The sequence below is a fragment of the Daucus carota genome, chromosome 2 (genome assembly GCF_001625215.2).
Source record: "Daucus carota subsp. sativus chromosome 2, DH1 v3.0, whole genome shotgun sequence".
Lineage (NCBI taxonomy): Eukaryota > Viridiplantae > Streptophyta > Magnoliopsida > Apiales > Apiaceae > Daucus > Daucus carota.
Window position 1 is genome coordinate 46,974,838 of NC_030382.2, and position 23,993 is coordinate 46,998,830.

At 34.0% G+C, this 23,993-nt stretch overlaps 4 protein-coding genes across 8 annotated transcripts; 2 read left to right on the plus strand and 2 right to left on the minus strand.

The window, feature by feature from the left end:
• The first annotated feature begins 304 nt into the window (after positions 1-304).
• LOC108209436 (threonine--tRNA ligase, mitochondrial 1) lies at positions 305-11,776 on the plus strand. The gene is made up of 20 exons (XM_017380339.2): positions 305-599; positions 1,301-1,538; positions 1,619-1,678; positions 1,871-1,960; positions 2,698-2,772; positions 2,859-2,987; positions 3,061-3,150; positions 4,498-4,586; positions 4,671-4,767; positions 4,855-4,941; positions 5,156-5,240; positions 5,727-5,821; positions 6,679-6,711; positions 6,798-6,884; positions 7,611-7,703; positions 8,488-8,580; positions 8,666-8,887; positions 9,709-9,780; positions 10,232-10,303; positions 11,518-11,776. Exons 1-20 carry the CDS (start codon positions 334-336, stop codon positions 11,611-11,613), a joined length of 2,169 nt encoding a protein of 722 aa, XP_017235828.1. The 5' UTR covers positions 305-333; the 3' UTR covers positions 11,614-11,776.
• A 1,499-nt stretch (positions 11,777-13,275) lies between these two features.
• Positions 13,276-16,183, minus strand: LOC108206724 (uncharacterized). The gene is made up of 4 exons (XM_064087847.1): positions 15,762-16,183; positions 15,433-15,513; positions 13,737-13,860; positions 13,276-13,639 (listed from the first exon to the last, which is right to left on the minus strand). The coding sequence occupies exons 1-4, from the start codon at positions 16,085-16,087 to the stop codon at positions 13,592-13,594; spliced, it is 579 nt and encodes a 192-aa protein (XP_063943917.1). The 5' UTR covers positions 16,088-16,183; the 3' UTR covers positions 13,276-13,591.
• Positions 16,184-16,851: 668 nt separating this feature from the next.
• Positions 16,852-22,586, plus strand: LOC108209815 (GCN5-related N-acetyltransferase 5, chloroplastic-like). Of its 3 annotated transcripts, XM_017380944.2 has the most exons (4): positions 17,085-17,224; positions 17,311-17,596; positions 18,468-18,738; positions 21,862-22,422. In XM_017380944.2, exons 1-3 carry the CDS (start codon positions 17,188-17,190, stop codon positions 18,706-18,708), a joined length of 564 nt encoding a protein of 187 aa, XP_017236433.1. In that variant the 5' UTR covers positions 17,085-17,187; the 3' UTR covers positions 18,709-18,738; positions 21,862-22,422. The 3 variants fall into 3 exon arrangements, with proteins under 3 accessions (XP_017236430.1, XP_017236431.1, XP_017236433.1); XM_017380941.2 differs by having other exon boundaries at positions 16,852-17,596; XM_017380942.2 differs by having other exon boundaries at positions 16,853-17,596; positions 18,468-18,732; positions 21,862-22,586.
• LOC108209813 (probable serine/threonine-protein kinase PBL28) lies at positions 18,967-22,135 on the minus strand. 3 transcript variants are annotated; one of them, XR_010289030.1, is made up of 7 exons: positions 21,995-22,135; positions 21,725-21,909; positions 21,380-21,578; positions 21,141-21,304; positions 20,946-21,050; positions 19,570-19,688; positions 18,967-19,448 (listed from the first exon to the last, which is right to left on the minus strand). XR_010289030.1 is itself a non-coding variant. In XM_017380940.2 (7 exons), the coding sequence occupies exons 1-7, from the start codon at positions 22,062-22,064 to the stop codon at positions 19,212-19,214; spliced, it is 1,083 nt and encodes a 360-aa protein (XP_017236429.1). In that variant the 5' UTR covers positions 22,065-22,135; the 3' UTR covers positions 18,967-19,211. The 3 variants fall into 3 exon arrangements, 2 of the variants coding, with proteins under 2 accessions (XP_017236429.1, XP_063943918.1); XM_017380940.2 differs by having other exon boundaries at positions 19,570-19,692; XM_064087848.1 differs by having other exon boundaries at positions 19,570-19,692; positions 21,141-21,578.
• Positions 22,587-23,993: the final 1,407 nt, after the last annotated feature.

Here is a 23,993-nt window from a genome sequence, read left to right on the forward strand (position 1 = left end):
CGTAAATTTTAATTTCGATTAAAATATAATTTGTATATATATTCTTTTTCAAAATGTTATTTAATTATGATTTTACTGAAAAAATAATTATAAGTTACCACTTATTCGATTCGGTCATTAATATAATTTTTATTTTTATTATCATTATTATTATTAGATTAACGCATGTTTGAAAAAAACAAACCATACACAGATTATGTTTAAAAAGCGCCCAAACATTTATTTATTTCCAAACAGCAAAGCCCCAAGAATACAGAAAACAGGGGTTTTATAGTAATTTTCTGTGACGTAACTATATAACCTAAAACCCTGATACACACAAGTCAAACGCGAATGCTATCTTCCCTTCACTGCTGCAGACGACTGTTATATCTCCGCCGCATTTCATCCCCGCCGTACAAGCCTCAATCTCGCCTCCAGTTCAGTTCATTTCCGGAGATGGGCAAACCCGGGGCCAAATCAGACGCCAAGGCCTCTCCTTCCTTCTCCAAAGATGACGCGTATCTCACCTCGGTGATTCCTCGACGAATCGCACTTTTCGAATCAATTAAAGCTGAACAAATCAAGCACCGCGAATCTATCGCCGGCGAAGCCATCAAGTATAACCTATTTCTATTATTTTCATGTGTGTATACAATTATTCAGTACATCACTGTGTCAAAATATCTGTTTGTATAATTGTATATGTGCTTGATTGCTTAGTGGACGCCATACACAACATAATTACTAATGTTCGAGACTCAGTATCCTTAATTGTAAGTATTGATTAACAGTGTTTATGTAAAATATCGTTGAATTCTGAAAAATTGTAGGTAGGAGGGAGGAGGAGAGAGGGAGAGGGAGAGGGGGAGAGAGAGAGGGAGAGATACATATGCAAACTTTGTATACTGATCACACACATTTAGTATAGTTGTCTGGATAGTAACATGTATACAGCATATCAAGCAAGACCTAATTGTTCATGTGTAGCTGATAGATATATACACATTAATCACTCACATATAGTGTATTTGGTGTATATGCATGCACTTTATGCGTTTGATTGTTTGATCGGTGGTGAGACCATCATGGTAAAATATATCTTTGCTTATTATACACCATATATTGTTTGTTGCATATGTCTAAATACCTAATTTATACATTAACCACACACACATATCGTATGTTTGTGTGGATATGTGCACTATAAGTGTTTAATCTTTTAAGCTGGTGACACTATGAGTGACATTGTAATAGTCATGTTTATATATAAGTATGTATATGTGTGTACACGTGTAATATTTTGATTTTTTTGTGTTAGGGTGACTTTGCCGGATGGGACAGTGAAGGAGGGGAAGAAATGGATGTCGACTCCCTTTGATATTGCAAAGGAGATATCAAAGAGTTTGGCATCAAATTCGTTGATTTCACAAGTGAATGGAGTGTTATGGGATATGTCTAGGCCACTTGAAGGTGACTGTGAGCTGAAACTATTTTCTTTTGATACTGATGAAGGTAGAGATACATTTTGGCACTCAAGTGCGCACATCTTAGGGCAGGTATCATCAGATTTGATTTAGTTGCAGGTGAAACTGTGTATTTTATCAATTTGGATAATTGAAGTTTTTGTATGTTGCAGTCTCTTGAGATGACTTATGGATGCAAACTGTGTATTGGGCCATGTACCACAAGAGGAGAGGTGAGTGCATTGTGTAACGAAATGGTTGAATTGATTAACAATATGTTATCTTATAAATTACATCTTTCAGAGTGATAATATTTTCAACGAGTACCTTCCCCTTTTTGTTAACTTGATAACTTGAGAGGAGTATTGATTATTATATTGTATATGGTTTAATGTATGCTTATTATTAATCAAATGCTTTTGCAGGGTTTCTATTATGATGCACATTATGGTGAGATGAGCTTGAATGAAGAGCATTTTGAGCAGATTGCCTCAGGGGCAAAGAAAGCTGCTGCGGTATAGTTTATATGTTGTCCCTAAAGTTTGGGTCTTATACCATGTCAGATCTTTTGCACTACTGCGCAATCTAATTTTAGTTTCATGGAGGACTAGTTGTTTAAGCTCAGGGCCAATTTTAGCTTGCAGTGAGTAAGTTTGGCTTTAGATTACTTATAGCAACAAGGATTCAAATTTTTAAACATCCGTGCATTCAAGTGTTTTTTTGTGGTGATCAGCAAAATTAGTTTGGCTAGAACATGCGTTGTAGGCTTGTATGGTGAAAGCTTGGACAGGCTTTTATTTTGTAACCTCTTGTCCAAAACATTTAGTGGTACATAATTCTATACGATTGTGGAAAATTGAAATTTAAAAACTTGCATCTTCTTTACTGGCTCGAATATGTATACAACATATTCCGACAGACTATGTACGTTCTCATAGTTCAGATAGTGGGTTAGAGATTTTTATATACATTGGAAACATACAAACACAATAAATTGTTTGCTTAAGATTTTGGTTGTACATATATTGTTGTGCAGAACAAGAACTCCACCCTCTCAACTTCCAGAAACATAATAAAGTTTCAGCTATTTATTCTAGTTGTTATATTTATGTAATATTTGTATGTACCTTCTTGAATTTACGATTTCTTTTTACTCTTCTAGTTATTAGCTCTTTCATTGTATTCCTTTCAAAGCAAGGAAGAAGGACCCTTTTTAATTATGTGTTACCTATTGACTTGGTATTATGAACAGGAGAAGCAGCCTTTTGAGCGAATTGAAGTTTCAAGGAAGCAGGCGCTTGATATGTTTTCTGAGAATAAATTTAAGGTCAGTGTGACATCATCTGAAATATCTTAAGTTTCTGTTCTATGGATGCTTTGGAATCATTTATAATGGACAAATTGTTGTACCAGGTTGAAATCATCAATGATCTACCTGAGGATAAAACTATTACAGTATACAGATGTGGCCCTTTAGTTGATTTATGTCGTGGACCACATATACCAAATACAGCTTATGTCAAGGCTTTTGCTTGTTTGAAGGTGAGACGCTGTTTGAGATTTGATGCTAGCTACATGATAGTTTGTTTTGGTATTTATGCATTGTAAATTCCAGGCCTCATCAGCCTATTGGCGGGGTAACAAAGATCGGGAAAGCTTACAAAGAGTTTATGGGATATCTTATCCAGACCAAAAACGTTTAAAGGTTTTGCCAACTCTTTTGTTTTCTATTTACCTGAGTTTGACATGTAAAGATCAGCTTTTTGTTGTCTTATGTACTGTATACTGTGCCAGTATAGTGGGATTATCTTATTGATATTAAATTAAATGAGACAACTAGATCCAAGAAAATCAATTTAGAAACTTGAAGTTTAATGATCATAAAAATAATATATGTTTTGAAGCGAAATGGTTTTTTTTTTTTTGCAGGAAAAGCGAAATGGTTTTTGATAAAAAATTATTTTGTTGCTAATAGTAAAATCCATCAATTGTGGTAGGATTAGTTTATTGAAATTAACTTAAATGAGACAACTAGATCCAAGAAAACGAATATTAAATTTGATGCTTAATAATCTTAAAATAAATTAAGTTTTGAAGGAAAAATGCTTTTAATAAAAAGTTCATGAAAGATCTAAGACTTCTTTATTTATTTAAATAATGTATTTTACCTTTTTGGGGCTTAATAATAGTCATTTATTAACCCAATAATAATAATAATAATAATAATAATAATAATAATAATAATAATAATAATAATAATAATAATAATAATAATAATTTATAATTAAATATAATATATATCATTTGATATAGTGAAATTGTAGCTTTCTAATTTCTAATGAAACATGAAGTTTATAGAACATAATCAACAATGCAACTTGCAAATTTCTGAACATGAAATAATGCAGTTTTAATGAAATAATAGCATACTGCAGAAACAGTGTAGTTAACTGCAGAAAACAGAGCAGATTTGGAGAAAAATAGTGCCGTTTAACTGATAAACATAGCAGAATTGCAGAAAAATAGTGCAGTTTAACTGCAGAAGCATAGCAGAATTGCAACAATTATTGCAGTTTAACTGCAGAAACAGAGCAGATTAAAGAAAAGAAGAAAAGATGGATTCTATGGCTTTTACTAAAAATATTCAATATTGACTGGGTTATGACCCAGTCAGGTCGACCAGTCAACGAATCGGATCGACTAGGCGGCTAGCCACCCAAAATTCTGACATTCATGGAGTTTGTAATAATTCGATGTGTTAATACTGCTTGGTCGACTAGTCGACCTACTAAACAGCAATGCCAATAAGTAATTGTCTTATCCAGTAACTCTATATGTTTTATCAATCCGAAAGAGGGGAGGTACCTCCAATTTACAAAAACTATTATGAACTCAGATGGGTAGTAGTGTGGGACTGTGGGCTGGTTACCCACTTACCCCTCGTCTATTATTATATTTCTAAAACGTAGTTGGAGTCCACTTTTATTTGTTGTTAAGCTGTTCGTTTCAGTTCTTTGCTTCTCTGTTATGATAACTTGGACATCTTTTGCAGGAATACATTTCCCTACTGGAAGAAGCTAAGAAATATGATCATAGAGAATTGACTAAAAAGCAGGAGCTGTTTTTCTTTCACCCACTAAGGTAGTGTCGCTTATAAGATTAAGATTTCCTGTATCTGATTGAGCAAAATTAATGATGATAGTTTTGTTCTTGCTTGATTTTTAGTCCTGGAAGCTGTTTCTTTCTGCCACACGGTGCCCGAATCTGCAATAAATTGTTGGAGTTCATGCGGTCTCAGTATTGGAAAAGAGGCTATGAAGAAGTTAGTATCTCATATGTTACCTTACAATGCGGACCCATTGTTCTTTTAGTTTGCAGTTTCAATATCTATGTTTCTGGTCCTTGGCAGGTTTGGAGTCCTAATATGTACAATATGCAACTGTGGGAGACATCTGGTCATGCTGCAAACTACAAGGATAATATGTTTGTGTTTGATGTAAGATATCTGGTTGGACACAAATTTTATAGTTTGTAAAATCATGCATTCGGAGTAACTGCTTAATTCTAATATCATCTATGCCAATCTAAATCACGTTGGTAATAATTTGTAAAATGTATTTTAAACAGAGTCACAAAATTCGAAAAGTATTGGTTTGCGCTCCCCAAATGTTATTTTGTTCCCCACTAAAAAGTAATCTTGGATGCTGCAGATTGAGAAACAGCCGTATGGACTTAAGCCAATGAATTGCCCAGGACACTGTCTCATATTTGATCATAGAGTTCGTTCATACAGGGGTGAGGTTTTTTTAAGTGTATATGTTGTCTTTTAATATATCAGTAAATTTACACTCCTCAACCTATGGCATTGCATTGCTCCTTTAAAGTGCCGGCCACGTACTCTCTCTTTTGATTTTTTTTGAATGTGAGGAGACTGTTTTGCTCAATGCATATCATTGTTATTTATCAAATTCAAGATCAATCATTATTGCTTCCATCTTTTATTTGACTTTGCTGTTGTTGTCTATGGTCCTAACCCTCTTTTACCTATTTACTTCCATTTTTTTTACTAATCGTGTACTTGTGTTTCTTTACTTGTTTTTCTCATTGAAACATCTACATATCATGATGATATACTTCTATTTTTGAATATCAGTACAGATATCCCTATCAAGCATCATATTTTTCCTATATGCTCTAGTTTTAACCAATAATACCATTACCTTGGAGCCCACTAATAGTAATTTTGTTAAAGACTGCCTCACTGTTTGTATCACACTGCAGAACTTCCTCTTCGTTTGGCTGATTTTGGAGTTTTGCATAGAAACGAGGCCAGTGGCGCCCTTACTGGATTGACTCGTGTGAGGAGGTTTCAGCAGGTAATTTTATGCTGGCAGTGTAAGTTGGTGGCACATACCATGAAAAAATAGCAAATTGCACCACATATATAACTAATCAGACCAAAACCGAAATGTGGCTCACTGTTTCTGTCAGTGGTGTATAAAAATGGTTCTCTTGTACTGTCATATATTATGCTGTACTCTTTATAATTTATATGTATTCTCTATAAGCTTCCTTGTACAAAAGCATATTGCTGATGCTTATAAATTTGTTTTTAATCTCTCTTGTTTAACTATATATATCACAAGTACTTTATTTAATTTTTGCTCTTTTGCTTTGATATGGAAATATGAAGTTTTATGTACTTAGATTGGCAATTAGAGTTATAATAATTATGATTTTAATTAAAATCCTTATTTGAGCTGTTAAGCCAAACCAAAGAAAATCGCACTATGTGTGCAGTATGAGCCACTGTACTGTGTGGTTTGCAATATAAAGGATCATTTGTTGTATGGTTTGGTTTTTCTTTTTGACCGCCTAAACTGACCACACACACTTAGTTTTGGGTAAGCCACTGGTCCACATTACTCTGGCAGCTTTTAGGTTTTTTCATTATGAAATTAGTACGTAATGATCCTATTTCGATTCATCTCGGTTTTGTTTCATATTTATTGTGATGATTTCTAATTGTTCTGTCAGTTCCAACCTTTTTTTGCACTAAACGAATGGAACTTTAATACAAAGTTGGGACTATATATTCATGTGTAAAGATTTGTCCAGTACTAAGAATCCATATTACATTTATTTGTAATTTCTGGTTCTTTAGTATACATAAAACCATTCTTCAGTTTCTCACCATTCTTCTTACAATATTGTTAATTTGTTATTGTTACAGGATGATGCTCATATTTTTTGCAGGGAATCCCAGGTGAATATTATTCAGTGATCTATACCTGACTCTTTATTAGCTCTTCTATAAATCCTAATTTGGCTGTTAAATGGTTTCTTTTCCAGATAAAAGATGAAGTCAGGGGCGTTCTTGAATTCATTAAATACACCTATGATGTATTTGGCTTTAGTTTTGAGCTGAAGCTTTCGACGGTGAGGAGCTATTTCTTTTATCGCACTTTTAGTTGCTGTGCGAGTAAATATGCTGAGTGTTAGTTAGCAAAGAATATATGCATGCGAACGTGATATTCCCATTTTCCTTCAAGAATTCAGCCTTCGGTAGAAGAGAATGGTTTACATGCGTTTTAGCAAGTACTTCACTTGATCTCGGTTTCTGCACGAATGGTGACTAAAGAGTGAATTATCTATTTGTGGTCCTACTTGTTCCAGACTACAAATTAGGCTTGCTTAGTTTAATATTTTGGACTACCTGGTAAGCTAGACCCTTTCATGTTTTATAACTTATGATCACAAGAATGTTTGTTATTATAGTAGTTGGCCCAACTAGTGAATCCAAATCTTCATATGTTCAATTAGTTTTACGCTATATATTCCTGTTGCTTAGTGCTCAGTTGATCATTCTATTGCATTTAGTGGCAAGTCGCTAGAATGGCTACTTTAGTGTAGGCCTAATTAATTTACCTTGTCCTTTCATATTGTATTTATACTATGCACAAGAGTTGCATGTGAGTGACTGGGGACTAAGCTAAACAATGGGAGTGGCAATTGTTTTCTAAATTTTCTTTGAAAATGTGCTTAAAACAGTATCCTTTAAAGCATATGTGGTTTTCCCTGAGAAACCAAATCTTTTTGCTTTTACCGAGTTTTTCGGGGAAGTCTTTAACTTTGCTTATCGTATTCACAACTTTTCTAATGCAGAGGCCAGAAAAGTATCTTGGCGATTTGGAAACTTGGGAAAAAGCTGAAGCTTCGCTTACTGAAGCGTTGAACGAGTTTGGTAAAGATTGGCAGGTTAGAACTTCCTTGTCATTTCATGTTTCAAAAACTTACTTCTTTACATGAATTTATCATAGTTGACGTCATTCATCTGTAGCTATAATTTCTACAATTCATGAATTTCATGTTGATCTGTTGTATTTGAATTTTTATAGTAGCTATATATCATGAAATTATTCGGTTCAGAATTTTGCATAGCCTTGACTTCTAAAGTTATCTGAAGTCCAATATATTTCTGTGAAAGTATATGAGGTGATGCTGTATTTATAAGAAATGTCTGAAAGTGCCTTCATTTTGTTTTGAATACCATTTTTGTTTATGAAAGCCAGAGTTGATTCTTAATTCTGTGTAGCATACGGACAACAATGAATTAGATTGTTTTTCTAATTTGCTTTTATTAATATTTTTGCCTGCCAATTAAAAATATCAGTCTTAGTAGATGTGTGTGAGTATTTTTGTTCTTTATTCTATACATGTAGTAAAGCTGTTAACAAGTTCAGAATATTATGTGAAGTGTGCTTTTGGGCAAAATATTAAAAACTTTAGTAGTAACCATTTGAAAACCAATCACTTGTCAAAGTGTGGTGTATGCATCTTAACCTGTTTCATGAGTTGTGGACTATTTTTCCATGTAATTCACAAGGTGGTAGACTTAACTTTCAGATGTATGCCAGAAGTTGAAGAAAAAGTCAGGGCCAGATATCAGTTTATTTATGTTTGTGACGCTTTTTTGTCGCGTATGAATTTTATTTCCTTTTCAGTTGTATACCAGCTTACATTTCACAGCACTCCTTTTCAGATTGATGAAGGGGATGGGGCATTTTATGGGCCAAAGATTGATATCAGTGTCTCTGATGCCATGAAAAGAAAGTTTCAGTGTGCTACCTTACAGGTATTCTTACCTCATTTATACAAAAGTTAGTCTGTCTTGGTCAAAGTCTAATCAAATTAATATTTAATTTGTACCTCTATTACAGCTAGACTTTCAACTCCCCTCTCGCTTCAACTTGTCTTACTCGGCTGAAGATGAAAGCAAGAGGGAGAGGCCTGTTATGATACACAGGGCTATTCTTGGGTCTGTTGAACGTATGTTTGCCATACTGCTTGAGCATTACAAGGGAAAATGGCCTTTGTGGCTAAGTCCACGTCAAGCAATTGTTGTTTCAGTTTCAGAGAAATCACAGTCGTATGCTTTAGAGGTTGTTCACTTAATTCTGCCTCTTTTTTTTTAAAAAAAAAAATATTGCTTGACAAACTATCCCTGTCCCCCCTCAGTTCTTTACGTTGGGGACAGAGGGCTCGGCACACATATTAATGCTCCTATAAAGTATAGTTTCATAAATTATTTTAATTTTTTTTCTGAATAAAAGTTTAAAGTTTAAATTTTAATGCCAAAAAGAAAATTTTAAAAATAAGACATGAAACTATATCTTATATACACCTTAAAATGCGTGCCAAGCAGTGAAAGAAAACTGTAAAGAAATGAGAGGGATGGAGTATCATTTTGTGCCATGTGTGGTACAGACATTTGAGTTAAAGTTACTTCAGGTTTCTTGCGGTTTTAATTTAGGTGACAAGTATACTTGTGAGCTTTAACGGTTGTCCTTAATAGATTATCAATTTATCATAAACAGAAGCTTATGCATAGATATAAATAATGCTTCAAAAAATTGTTAAGATTGTCACTTATCAAATTGACTTTCATATCATACTACCCTTACCCAACAGAAGAGGAATATCTTCTTCCTTGTTACACTTGTTGGTACAGTAGCTTAAGGTCTTTCTGTTATGAGTTGCTACTCTTACAACTGAAGAGGAGAGATAATTATCTTGCTTATTACGGAGTACCAGTCACTAAAATAAATTTTAGAACTTGAACTGTTCATCAGTCTTCCAGAATTCTCTTTCCTTAAAATTTGATAGAAATTATTTTACACCTACAACCTGTGTTTATTTAGTGTCAACTCCTCGATCGAGTATATAGTACTATCATTGATTTCTCTGCTGTAAATTTTGACAGGTGAAGGACAAGATTCATGACGCTGGTTATTATATAGATGTTGATGTGAGTGATAGGACAATGAACAAAAAGGTGCTTCCTCATCTCCCTCTGCTACCTAATTCCAATTTGCAAATTCTAGTTTTGTTTACTACTCGCATTAAAAGTACCCCTTCTGTTCTTCCACAAGAGTTTCACTTCAAACCAGTTGTTGTTTTTTTAATATATTGAAGCAGCTGCTTTGCATCTATGGCTTCAGGTGTCATGAAACAAGATTAAATTTGGTATTATCATTGCATAGATTCTCTTGTACCTGGGGTAAACATGAAACGAATAGTAATTATCTGTAAACAAATGTGGAAAAAATGACCTTGTGAGAGGAAGTATTACTTGTTCTTTCAGCATATGAGCTATGGTGATGGTTTCTTTCTAACAAACGTTATCCTGTAGTGTTATACTTTGTTCCTATAGTAACTTTTAATTACCATATCTCGACTTCTGTAGAGGTCTAGTTTTTAGTTTTCATTTGTATACTTGGTTGTAGGTACGTGAAGCTCAATTAGCACAGTACAACTACATACTGGTGGTTGGCGAGGGGGAGAGCAAGAACGGAAAGGTTATTGTTTTCTTAACATTCATTTTATGTTTTCTGTCTCGCTACATGCATGTAAAACATTTTGTATAGATTTGTACTTCGTTCTTGGTCTACTATAACAAAGGTCATGAAGTTGCTTTATTATTATTAGTATTAATTCCCCTGATATTAGCCAGTTGACCTTCGTTATCTTTAAATGACAGGCTAGAGATGCATAACAATAGAAGATATATTTAATACTAATAATATGCCTACAAATAATAGCAAAACATTTTTTTGACAGTTCGGGTGATTAATACTAATGTTATTTAGTTGGTTGAATTTTACATGTAATAAATAAGAGCAATATTCCATTTTCCTAGTGTTCCTTAGTCTTGCAAGAACTTGTATGATTGGCCCCTTTTTTTGGCCAAATTGACTTTCTAGCTTAAATTGATCAGTTTCATGTAACATATAAGCAATACTAGAACTACTGAGTTAAAGAGGCTGCAGAAAAGGCCACGATATAGTTTTGTTTTGTGGACCAATTGAACTGCAAACCAGGGAAATAAGAAGAGATTGTTATATGTGTATGAGGAAAGAAATCATTTGAAAGATGTCAAAATTTGAAATTATTACAAGATCTATGTATTTAATAGTGATAACGTACAAGAACAATGTTTATTTTGAATTTGAAGCTGGTCATTAGGAGAAAGAGAAATAGTTTTCTGAGACGGAGGGAGTACAGGTTTTGTACCTTAATATTATAGTTATCAGCGTAAAGGAAACGTTTTACACCAGCTTAGTTAGATATTCCATTATGTAAATAAACGTAACTAATAAGATAATTTTGAGTTGGAAATTACCACAACATACTAATTATTGAACAGAGATGATTCTGATCTTTGACTGGATTTATGAGAGAGTTGGCCTGTGCACAAACAATCAAGAAATGACAGTGATTTATACCTTACCTTTCTTTTAGTGGTTGTCATAAAATCAGCATGCTGAGATTCAACTGGTTGTATGGATAATTTTTTAAGATTTAGGATTTGACATGAATAATCTTTCAGTGGTGTCTAGTCGAATTGTTTATTACCCTGCTGCCAACCCTCTTTTTTTTTTTTCCCTTCTTTCAATAAATTAATAGTAAGGAGCCTGGGATACAATAGTATGGAAAATGAATCAAAACAAATGGTACACTGGTTCTTGTTCATATCTAATGCTTTGCTTATATTTTTCTCTGAATATTTCAGGTAAGCGTAAGAGTGAGAGATGATGACAAGTTTAAAGAGTATGGCTTAGAGGACCTCCTTGCACACTTCAAGAAAGAGGTTGATTTATTTCACTAGTGTTGTGCTTCTTCACTGATACAGCCATACAGGATACAAATATGAAATTGTTATTTAATGATTAATACATTTACCTCATTTGGATCCAATTGACTCAAAGAAATAGTGCGTTGCTTTCATAGTGTCACTATTTGTCTATTACACGGCTCATGAATTTTGTGTTTCTCTTTGTCAAAATTTTCAAGTAACAGTTGCGTGAAGGTGTTCTCATGGGAAAAAATCTTGTTACTTAAAACACCAAAATTTATGATAGATAATGTTATTGCAATGATAGTCTTAGCATTGCAGTTGATATGTATATAAATGCCGACACTACATTCCTATGCACGTTGATATGTATATAAATGCCTACGCTACATTCTTACATGTACCCGCTCATATAAACTTTTTTCTTAAGAAATTATATTTGATTATAATATAAAATTTACATAGATTAAAAACGGGTATATAAAACTAAGTTTGTGAAAATATAATTAAGCTGGTTATAAGAATTCTAGTATATACTTTTGTTTATGTTTTTTGCTAGAATATTTTCGTTTATGTTTGTTTTAGTACAAATGGAAAATAAATTATTATTTGTTAATAACTTTTTGGTTGCATACAAAAAAATAATTAACCATCTGAATTTACTATACGTTATACAGTATTTTCTTTATTCTTATACAGTTTATTTTTATTGTTTATCTCGCTAGCCTTTAAAAAATTAAAGATATCTTATTGGTCAATGGTCTTGGAATGATTAGTTAGAAATTAATTGATGAAGTCACCATTTAGCAATTAATCAGATAGTTAAAGATTGATTAATCAGGATATTAATAAGATGTATTATAATAATATAATTTTAATTTATTAAATATATTACATTAGTTTATATAGTTTATAAAAATATGATATAATTAATTTCAAAACTCGAATCGAAAAAATGACTAATGAATAATCAGATGATTAATCTAAGTCAGTAATTTTTAAAATTAGGCTTTTATCTATGGAATTCTTTGCAGTTTTATATCAACCCTACTATGATATACGCTATGATATACGCTGTAACTAAATTTTGATATAAAAAACCTAATTTAACTTAGTTTCATGATAGTATAAAAATCATGAAAGAAATAATACCAAACGAATAATCATATATGGTGTCATGAATTCAAGATTCTTTTAGAATACTGTTACACTCTCTAAAATGTTTGCAATATATTAAAATACTAAATTTTGATATAAAAAGCTACTTTAACTCAATTTTATAAACAAAACATCTAAGAAATAATGCCAAACGAATAACTTGATATCAATATATCATATTCGGTGTTATAAATTCAAAATTCTTTTAGAACACTCTTGTGCTCTTTAAATGTTTGTAAGATATTTAAATACGCTTAAATGACCTCCATGTTCATTTCACACTAGTAGTATTTACCAACTTTTCTCTTTCATAGATATATGTTTTCACATAGCATGCACTGAAAATGTCTTCAGAAATATAATTGCAACTCATTAATTCTTAGGAAATCCTTAGTAGCACTATTTACACAAGTGAATGGTATCACTAACTTCTGTAGAAATTACATTTCACCAACTTTAGACTCACAATGGGCAGATTTGTAAGCATATGAGTAGCACACGCAAGAAGCAAAAGCACACGAGAAGAAATCAGCAGCAGACGAGCAAAATTAATAACTATCATCACAATAAGTAACCATTTCTACAAACTTGGCAAAAAGAAACAATTGGAGAAAGATTACATTTGACAATCACAGAATTGGTAAAGCTAACAATTTAGGAAAAACTGTAATTTCTTATTTTGAGCTTAAGATTCTTTATCACCAACAAGCAACATGGTCCTCTCAGTGTACAGTTGCGAACAACATACATAACATGGTTCTCCCAGTGTATTGTTAGGCACCACTCACATAACAATCACATAATCCAAGGAGCTCTCCTTGGCCAGTTTTAAAACCCAAAGGCGCGACCATCATTACTGAGCAGGACTACGGTTTTGCAATCTCTTCCTTTCAAGTTCAAGCTGCAAATAAAAAGGTAACAGTTAGCACTCGCGTGAACAGGAAAATAGAGGGAAAATGAGAATTTTCTTATTACTCAATAATAAAAATTTATCTTACCACTTTCCTCACTCGCTCATTGGCAGCAGGAGTTCCACCTGTAACACGTTCAGAGGTATAAGGACTGCTGACACGAACCTCATTCATTACAACTATGACAGTCTTGTCCCACCGAACAGGAAGCCTGATAGTATAGTCAATAACGTCAATACACTGCTCCATATATTATGGAATACAGTAACTAAAGGAAATTATTCAAGGGTATAAAGAGGAAGCACACACAATTTACATGCAAAAGACAGTATGTTTGTTTTGGAGGATTATAAGTTTATAATCCCCCAACCATTACCTCAGTTGTTCCAAATTTAATAGATATCTAAAACATAATCATCGTTATAGTTAATTTCTATGTGATTCAACTACCTAGTGAGAGAAGGTATAACAATCCTATGGAAATGGATCAAAAAACGTTTAAAATCCAGTTTCAAGAAAATATAATCTTTTAATTTTAAAAGATAATATCTTGAAACAAGCACGGATCAATAGTAAAAATTCAAGGAGGAAACACTTGAGAAAAGGAAGAATGAAAATATTTCACCCTACCTCTTCAGCAACAGTGATGCGACATGAATGTGATAAATGTTTAGTAAAATCAGTATTACTAGAGAATGTTCAAATGCCTAAGTTAGACTTTAGACATGCATCAAATGAAACTCTGATACAGCTGTGAGGTGTAATTAAAAGGTTCAGCTTCTCCATTGCTTTAAGAAACCACATATCTAAGCTCAAGTAATATATTGTGATTCTAAAGTGAAAGATCTGTTAGCTAATATTCCACAACAATAAAACTAAAGACGAGAGGAAAAAAGACAAGGTATGCGACTATTACACACAATGCATATCCATTAGATTATCAGATATTGCAGCCAATGGTAGATTTCACTCAAAAAATCAGCATCAAGTAACAAGAATCACTTGAAATCAACGTGCTATGGTTTTAAAATTCCTGTAAAGAGTCTGCCTTCTGTATGTAATTAGCAACTTTGTTTTGATTAAGAATAAAATCTTGATTCTTGTGTGCACACACTAAAGTTATTTATATAGAATGGTGATTTACGGGGGTGTATTCGATTGGGATTTTAATGCATTGTTTTTAGTCTATGGATTTTAATGGATTGTATGGGATTTTGATTTTGTGCGGATTCTTGATGAAATGTCGCAGAGTTGATAGGATTTAGGTACAATGCTTCAAAATCCCATTGAATTTGGTGGGATTTCAAAAAACTTAAAATACACTGAAGAATGCAACAAAATCCATCATTTTATGAAATGAAAAAAAATCCATCAGCATTTGAATATCATCAGATTTTAATGGATTTTAAACAATCCCAATTGAATATCATCGGATTTTAAAGCATAATTTAAAATCCCAATTGAATACCACCAGATTTTGTGGCATAATTTAAAATCCCAATTGAATACCTCAAGATTTTAATGGATTTCAAACAATCCCAATCGAATACCCTCGGATTTCATGAATGCAAAAAAATGCTTTAAAATCCCAATCCAATACACCCCTCTTAGTATTTGCAATCATCATTACCACAATTTATGCAATCTATTATACGCAGAATATAATTTATGTCCAAAAAACAAAGACACAGACCTAAAACCATAATTCATTAAAAGCATTCTGAATTTAAAAGAGGTTAAAATTCAAGAAGACAAGAAAAAGAGGGAAAAAGAAGATCATTACGTTTTTGATAAAGCATCAAAAATGCTTTGAGCCTCCGGAGTAACACCAACTCCAATCCTCTCAGAATCTATTTCTGCTTGCCTGCAAGTGCAAGTCATTTCACCATTAAATCAAATGCATAATGAACAATAGTAGCAGACACTACACTGTCATGTTCTACTACAAACCATTCTGAACTACAAACTCTACTAACTCTCAGATTCACTACATAAAAATAAGATTAAAATTCACCAATTTCTAACAAGTATGTAAATGAAAATAAGCATAGGGGAAAGAGGGAGGGGGAGAGAGGGGGGGGGGGGGGGGAGGGAGAGAGAGAGAGAGAGTACCTAATAGCAGAGAGTTCTTTAGAGTGAAGAGTATTAAGATCAAGAAAACATTTATTAACATCAAGAGGATCTTCATCAGCTTGACCCAAGAAAGTGACTTCCTTGATAAAATTAGCCTTCAACATCCTTATATTTCTCCTCCCATTTGATGATTTCAAAACCCCAGCAGCAGGAACAGAATCTTGGAGCACCAGAATGTTGGAAACACGATCAAATGTCAGAACTTGACCCTCAAATTCATCACCCAATGTGGTCTTAATAGCTAATATGCAACCCACTGCTATTTCTTCTTCTCCCACTCCGGTGGTCATGTTCATTGCTTCCATCTTCTCCGGTCACTGATTCTGTTCCTAGGGTTTTTCTCAGATGCAAGGAATTGAGTTGTGCTATTATTATTTTATTATTCCCCAAACTAATTGTTCTGTGTGATTTTACACATTACCGTTGTCGCCCGGCCCATTGTGTGACGACCTTGTCTCAGGGCCCAATATGCAGCATTCGAATAAAGCCCGTACGTAAACTGCCAACACTTAGCGGCAGGTTAAAAAAAACAGTTGATGCCGCTATTTTCACCTAGGGTTGTTTGATTAGTTTTTGATATTTTATATATTATCAAATGATACATAGTAATTTTTAATATAATTATATTCAAAAGACAATTTAAATACTATTTTTTATAGTCTAAACAATTTCTAGACGACATTTGTTAAAATTTATAATTTCCAAACATGATCATGATAAAATAAATATGCTCATGATTTGACTCGATTGGAAAAAAGAACGTACAGTTGCCGGATATATTAAACGGTTTTTATATGGTGCACCCATGGCACATGTTACGCAGAAATTTTTGTATTTGGATCATTTTGATTGCCTCCTACTTCTTACTCCTGTAAATATACCAACCACACCAATCAAAATGATCTAAATGCAAATACAAAACTTTTCGCGCATGTGTATGAACACACACTTGATAAACTCTATGTTAAATTAAATTTTTGAAACATTACTTTTGTTATGCATGAAATTTATATATATAATCACTAAATATACTTTAAAATTCCCCATCAAATTTTGTGTGAACAGTTTATTTTGTTTATTTCTTATCCAAGTCCCAGCCTTCCTCGTCAGCCTGTACTTGATATGCGCGTGTGCACGTAACTGCTCCAGCTCAAGTGCTCAGAAGCTCCCATGGCATCTCTTTGTGTGTATATATCCTCAAGCTGCCAATCTAACTTCCACTTTTCACACACGCAACAATTCAATCCTTACAAAACACCATTTTTGCACTCTAAACCAACCACTCCACTTCAAATCTCCCACAAATCCAGCAATTTCAACACCACTCTTACATTTTCAACTTCCCAATCTTCTTCTTCGTCAACCCTTTTAGACCCACTTAAGCCAGGTCGCACTCTCACCAACAATGAGCTCGAGAAGCTCCAGTTTCTTGAGAATTTCAGGTATTTTCAAGAACTTAAATCTGGGTCTGTGTTGGTTCGGGTGATGAGAGATGATGAAATTGACATGACTGTGGGGCTTTTAACAGAGTCTTTTGCAGATTCAATGATGATGAGGCCTAAAGGGTCTATGTATGTGAATCTTTTGGGGATTTTAGTGAAACAGTATTTAACTGACAGGAGATTCTTGATGCCTCATACAGCAACTCTTATTGGGTATTATAAAGGGGATGATGAAGATAGTGAAGTTGAGTTAGCAGGGACTGTTGAAATTAGTTTTAATAAGATGGGAGCTAATGATAAACCTCCTACACCTTCTCCTCCTAGGGATTCACCTTATATCTGTAATATGGCAGTGCTTAAGTCTCTTAGAAGGTATGGTGTTATATCTTTTGAAAGTCACTGTCTTGATATATAGATCTTTATCGTTTCTTGATGGTATGTTTGTGTTTCCGAGGCATGCTAATTAGATTTTAGAGATGGCTATTTCGGATGTGTGTCGGTGTTTGTATTTGTTGATTTATCGATTCGTGTTGTTCTAAAGTTTACAGAAATTTGAATAAGATGAATATGCAAACTTAAAGGAATAACAGTAGTGAACTGGTCATTTCAGATCATATCGAGTTAACAACTCGTATGGGGGTTTGTAATTGTGTAGGTTCGTACAGAGAAATTTTAACTCATTTGAGCCATTGTATTCATAGAATATCTTAAAATTTAAAAATCTGAGTATGTGGGAGTTTGGTAAATGGTAACTTAAATGTTTACTAGATGGCTGTAGTATACAACTGTTAATTTACACGCACCATAGGTATGGCATTATCACTAAGCGAACACTCTTTCATCCAAATCCTATAGATATGTTGTCTTCATCTCACTGCGAAGTGCGAAGCTAAAAATGCTACTTACAGAATAGAGGGAGAAACTGGAGACTGCTGCCAGCTGATCAAATTTCCGGGCCAAACTTTTATGATTTTTGCCCTATGCGTGTCTTAGGATGGCTAAGAATGGTCTGATCATTTATACACAAGGAAGTGGCCCAAACATAAGACAACTAACCCCTTGCGCGGACGCCTGACAGTGATCAATTTTTTTTTAACTTCGATTTCTGAGAATTTCTATGTTTATCTTAAATGTGCTCTAAAAATAGTACTGGATATCTGGCGTGAAGTAGTTCTATGCATTGCCATCTATCTGGCGTCATTTTGTGTTCTTTTGGCTTTGATGTATACTTAATGATTTGCAGGAGGGGCATTGGGTGGCATCTGCTGAAGGCAAGTGAAGAACTAATTTCTCAGATGAGTCCGTCGAGTGAAATTTACTTGCATTGCAGGATGATTGATGCTGCTCCACTGACCATGTATACAAAAGCAGGATATAGCATTGTCAAGACTGACAATATATTGGTTTGGTTAACATTGCAGAAACGTAAGCATTTAATGCGCAAGCAACGTCCAATCACTGACAATTCTTCAGATAGAATATGACCTTCATGACCAACTATGAAGAAGGTACAGGTGATTACTGCTATTTTTATTCTTGATCATATAATTTTGTTGATGTATTTGTCATGATTTGTGGTTAGCTCAACTTTAATTAATAGGTAGGCAGTGGTCTGATGTAACTTCGTTCTACCTATCTATGTATCATCTGTGTCTATATGGGGTTGCCTAATAACTAGATTAGTGTATACATAATGCTTCGTAATATGATGGGTGCTCAATATGTTATAAAAAAGTACGGGAAATAATAACAATAATGTTATATAATGAAAATGATTATTATTCTCGCACCTTTGCATATTATTTCCTAATCTAAGCCAGTACAAGACATGCTACCACTAAGGGCCTATGATACATGTAAAGAGTGTCACTTGAGTCATATCTTGTGAAATCCGTAAAAGTTTACGTGAAGCTGCAGATGTTCGCAACTTTTTCCAAGTACCAGAGGTTTTTTTACGAGGTAGGTAAATATTTACCCCGAGTACTTCTTAGAGCATCCTGAATGTATGCATGGCCATACTCAAGCCTTTCGAATTTACATGAAAAATCAGCTGGAGTTCTTTAACACAATCTTCTATCAGTGGTCTTTCACTACTGTTGATCCGTACACAACGTGATGCTAGTTTTGCAAACATTGCTATAGACTCCATTGTGTATGAACTGCGACTCATTTCTGGATCTATCACCTTCCGCAATCTTTTCTTGTCATTCAAAATATGCCTAACCTGCAACACACCAAATGCGACCATCAATTTATGGCCTTAAGATATAGTAGCTCCTTGATGCTTGCTGTAGCAGATAACTTGAAGCTGTTTGAAAAGTATAATCATTAGTTGTTCATTCTACCTGTAGTAAAATATTTTGGTCGCTGGGTCCTTGGCTCAGGTCCACAGCTCTCCGTCCAGTCAAAAGCTCAAGTAAAACAACTCCAAATGCATAAATGTCACTTTGTAAAGTGAGCTTTCCTGTCTATTAGCAAAGTGAAAAAACACCCACAGAATCTTCCGTTAGTCAGAATTAGAAGTTAAAGTACCTAGAGGCCTATAATGCAATTACTTTAAGACCTCAAATGAAACACAGGGACTTATGTTTGACATCTACCTGAAGAAGTAAATTCATAACAGTGAGAATCAGGTATGTACAGGCAGGGATAGAGGGGAAATAGTGAGAAGCAAATTCACAACATTGAGACTCAGGTGTGTATGGGTGGTAAAATAAGACCTGACTGGACTACACGACACAAACTCGACCCGTGAAGTAAGAATTTTTATGCATTCGGGTTTGAGTTGACTTCTGGTTGGCCCAAAATTAACCCACCCGCAGAAAGCAAGCCATTTTCGGGTTACCCGAAACTGACCCAAAATTATGTATATAATATAAATTATATATTTATATAAATATACATTTATTTTATATGATTTTTGTAATATCTGTTATTTTAACGTGATATTTATTTAATTTAATCTAATATAAATTAATTAATAAGATTAAAATGACATTAATATATTATTTAAAAAATATTTATATTAATTACTAAATTATATGGGCCATGTCGGGTTTGGGTTCCTTGCGGGTTATGCGGGTCGGGGTCGGGTTGAGTATTCTGACGGTGACCCATTAAAATTTCCCATCGGGTTTGGGTTTGGTAAATCTTTGACCTGAGTCTGTCAACCTGACCCAATACAAGCAATTTGACAGTCCTATGTGTGCCATAGTGTATGAGGTGGTGATGGGATGGAAACACTATGAAGGACTTTTTTAAGTACTCCCTCCGTCCCCCTCATATGTTTTACATTGGGGGACGGGGACTCGGCACGCATTCTAATGCTCTTGTAAAATGTAGTTCGATAAATTATTTTGTTTTTTTTTCTTTTGAATAAAAATTTGATATCTAAATTTTTATACAAAAAAGAAAAATTTTAAAAATAAGTTATAGAACTATGTTTTATATGCGCCTTAAAATGCGTGTCGAGTAGTGTGAAAAAACTGTAAAGAAATGAGAGGGACAGAGGGAGTAGTTAATTATTGTTCTGATTTTAACATGACAAGAAAAAGGTGTGCATTTAGGATTAAGCAGTTTTTCAACTTAGCATAAACAGGCATGTATTATTTGAACGAGTCCAATTTGTCTTTTGTAAAGTTATTATCAAAATTTGCCTATGATTGATACAAATAGTTGACTGCCAAACAATATCTTATCATATTGCACTAGAAAATCATACCGATGTGTACTCAGGATCAAAGTAACCAAATGTACCAAGCACTCTAGCAGTCACATAGGTTTCATGGCCATCTGGCATTAACTTTGCAAGCCCAAAATCCGATATCTATGAGAATACCCGCAAATCAGAAAGTGAGGCTTCAAGAAAACATTTTGGATCGTATACACTGATAAGTAGGGAGCATAGCTGATATACCTTAGCTTCATAGTTGGAATCTAAAAGAATGTTGGTGGATTTGAAGTCTCTATGAACAATTGGAGTTCTGACACTAGAACTTGAATGAAGATATTCGAGTCCTCTTGCTGCTCCTATAGCCACTTTAAGCCGTAAAGACCAATCCATCTTCACTTCCCCAGTTCCTACAAGCCAAAGTAAATTATGATCAGAAGGGTGTAATAGGATTTTGATAAGATATGTTTGCATGCTTAAACAACCATTCAAATGATCTTGCAGATTTCCTTTACGCATGTATTCGTAAACTAGGAATCGATGCTTCCCATCTGCACAATAACCTACGAGGGAAACTAAATTTGGATGATCCAGTCTACTCAGGATATCAACTTCTACTCGAAATTCTCGCTCCCCCTCTGCTGCTTTGGACTGCGGTAGCTCCATTTTCTTGATTGCTACAACCTTCAAAATTAGAATATTTCTAGATTATTTATGCTGAAAGTTCATCATTAATGATGGTTCAGCAGTGTAGATTGTTTCTTATGGAGATTTGTTGAGTTTTTGTTTTTTGGAACATGGTGCTGAAGTGCTAATAGTGTGAATTTTACCTCTCCAGACTGTAGAATCCCTTTGTAAACTCGGCCAAATCCTCCTTTACCAAGGAAATTCTCATCACTAAAAGAACATGTTGCCTTTTCCATTTCTTTAAGGGTGAAAACTAATGAACCTTGGTGCCGTTTTGCAGGTGGTTTTTGATCTTCAAGTTGCCAATACTCCACAGGCTTATATATCCCTGGAAGTAGGGTGTTACAGTTACATTAACTTAGAGAGTTATATGATGCTGCAATGTTAATTAATTTAAAATCGTGGAGACGTACAGGGGTTGATATGATCCTCAGATTTGCTTCTGCGGCGCTTGTTCCATGCTGACACTAACCTGAAAGGCATGCTTTTCGTATCTGAACAGTTAAAGCAACTAGTTTGTATAAGAAATTACAACATGACCTCTAGTATGTATCCCCTTTGCCAGAGGAAAACAGAGAAATGTTAAGATGAAGCACAAGAGAGAATATGAGAAAGTTTTAGTACAAGAATCCTGCAAGAGTACATATAAAGTAAGGGAGATTAGTTTTGAAGAAGACTCGAAAACACCATCTTCAACAACCTGATGATCTCTCACTTGAAGGGTAAGAAAAACAGAATATTTGCTACTGGATGGTTCTGAAAAGGAAAGGAAAGCTACAAGCACTTGTTCCATGATAGGTACATTCTTTATTTTATTTTCATTTTTTCTTCTCTTTTAATTTTTTTAAAAAAAAATAAAAAATTGTAGTTGAGGTGTCGATTTTCATTCCACTTATAATATTTCCCTTCCCTAGCAATTTCATTGTAGATGAAGAAAATACCACATGCATATGGAATAATAAAATGTATTATTGTTTGTTGAAACATTATTTTGATTGCTGGTAAGTGGTGACCGTTACATGGTTTGGCGGCAGTAATAATTTTCTCCTGCGAACCGGATTGTAGTGTCTTTCAATAGTATTGAAGCACTTCCCATCATTATCATCATTTTTGTTAGGGTTATAGTTGCTAATTTCATATCATTATTGCATTGCTGTTACCTGTTGGTGTCTAAGTAGGTAACTAACTAACGGGTGATGGCCTTGCTATATTTCGGAATTTTTGATACAATATAACTTTTTCGATATAGTACGCGTTGCTCATAGGATATGCATTACAATTACAAGCACCAAAATTCTAGTTTATTTATTTAGAAAATAGCGATCTTCCATTTATCATAAAAATGGTCAGCTCTTGGTAATTAACCTCACACACACATGCCCGTTCCTGCATATTCTTCCATACTGGTTGGACTTCAACTCGCCAACTTCATATTTGACCATTTTAGGGTAAGGATGTCAAAGCAAATGCAGAATGGAGTACAAATTCTAGCAAACACATATCAAGAGTGTGATCAATTAGAAATATAGTAGTAACAGTTACCTTAAAGTACCGGCCGACGACACCGTAAAATGTGATGAATTTTCTTCCTGAGAAATGGAACCTCAAGTTTGCTACAGATCATTTAGAATTAGCATTAGTATGTTGTTGAAAATGAGACCAAGCAATGCTATAGCCTATAAGTATTATTCTATTTTTTGTTTATTTGCAAGTTTAAAGATCATGATGCCCAAAAACAGGAACAAATTTAGGACAAAAATAGGAACAAATTCAGGAAATGGAAAGGAAAAGGCTAAGAGCATTTAGATTATGGCCTGGACTTTGGCTTCGTATGGCCTGCTCCAAGAGTCCAATTGTGCAGACCAATAGCCTAGTTTTAGGCTGGTCTTGACTGATTTAGAGTACAAGACCTTTTCATTCCTACTTTAACAAGATTAGCGGCTCCCTCGTCCCTTTCTATTGTTAACAATTGATGATGGTAGGAATTTACGTAGTCATATGAATAATATAATTTTTCAAATCAAATATTTGTGAAAGTTATTTAACCAAAATTTTTATAATTTAAACTTAATATCTGTACGAATAATACAAAATATTATGTAATATTCAAGATAAGAAGAATTGATTTTATATTAGCATTTGCGTAGCGATAAGCGAATATAATCTCCTAAATATGGCCAAATCCTTTGTCAGATTAATTTCAGAAAAAAGCAAAACCTTCCAGTCGGTGTGCCATAAAAATTTTCAGCTAATATCCGAGAATGCACGCAAATCTCATCTTACACATACGCACCTGGGGATCACAATCCACAATGTCTTTTCCTAATCATAACTAAACAGCAAGCAAAACTCATGTTTGTTTCTCATTTAGATAACTTATTATGATCACACGGTGAAAAGGCTTTCTACTTT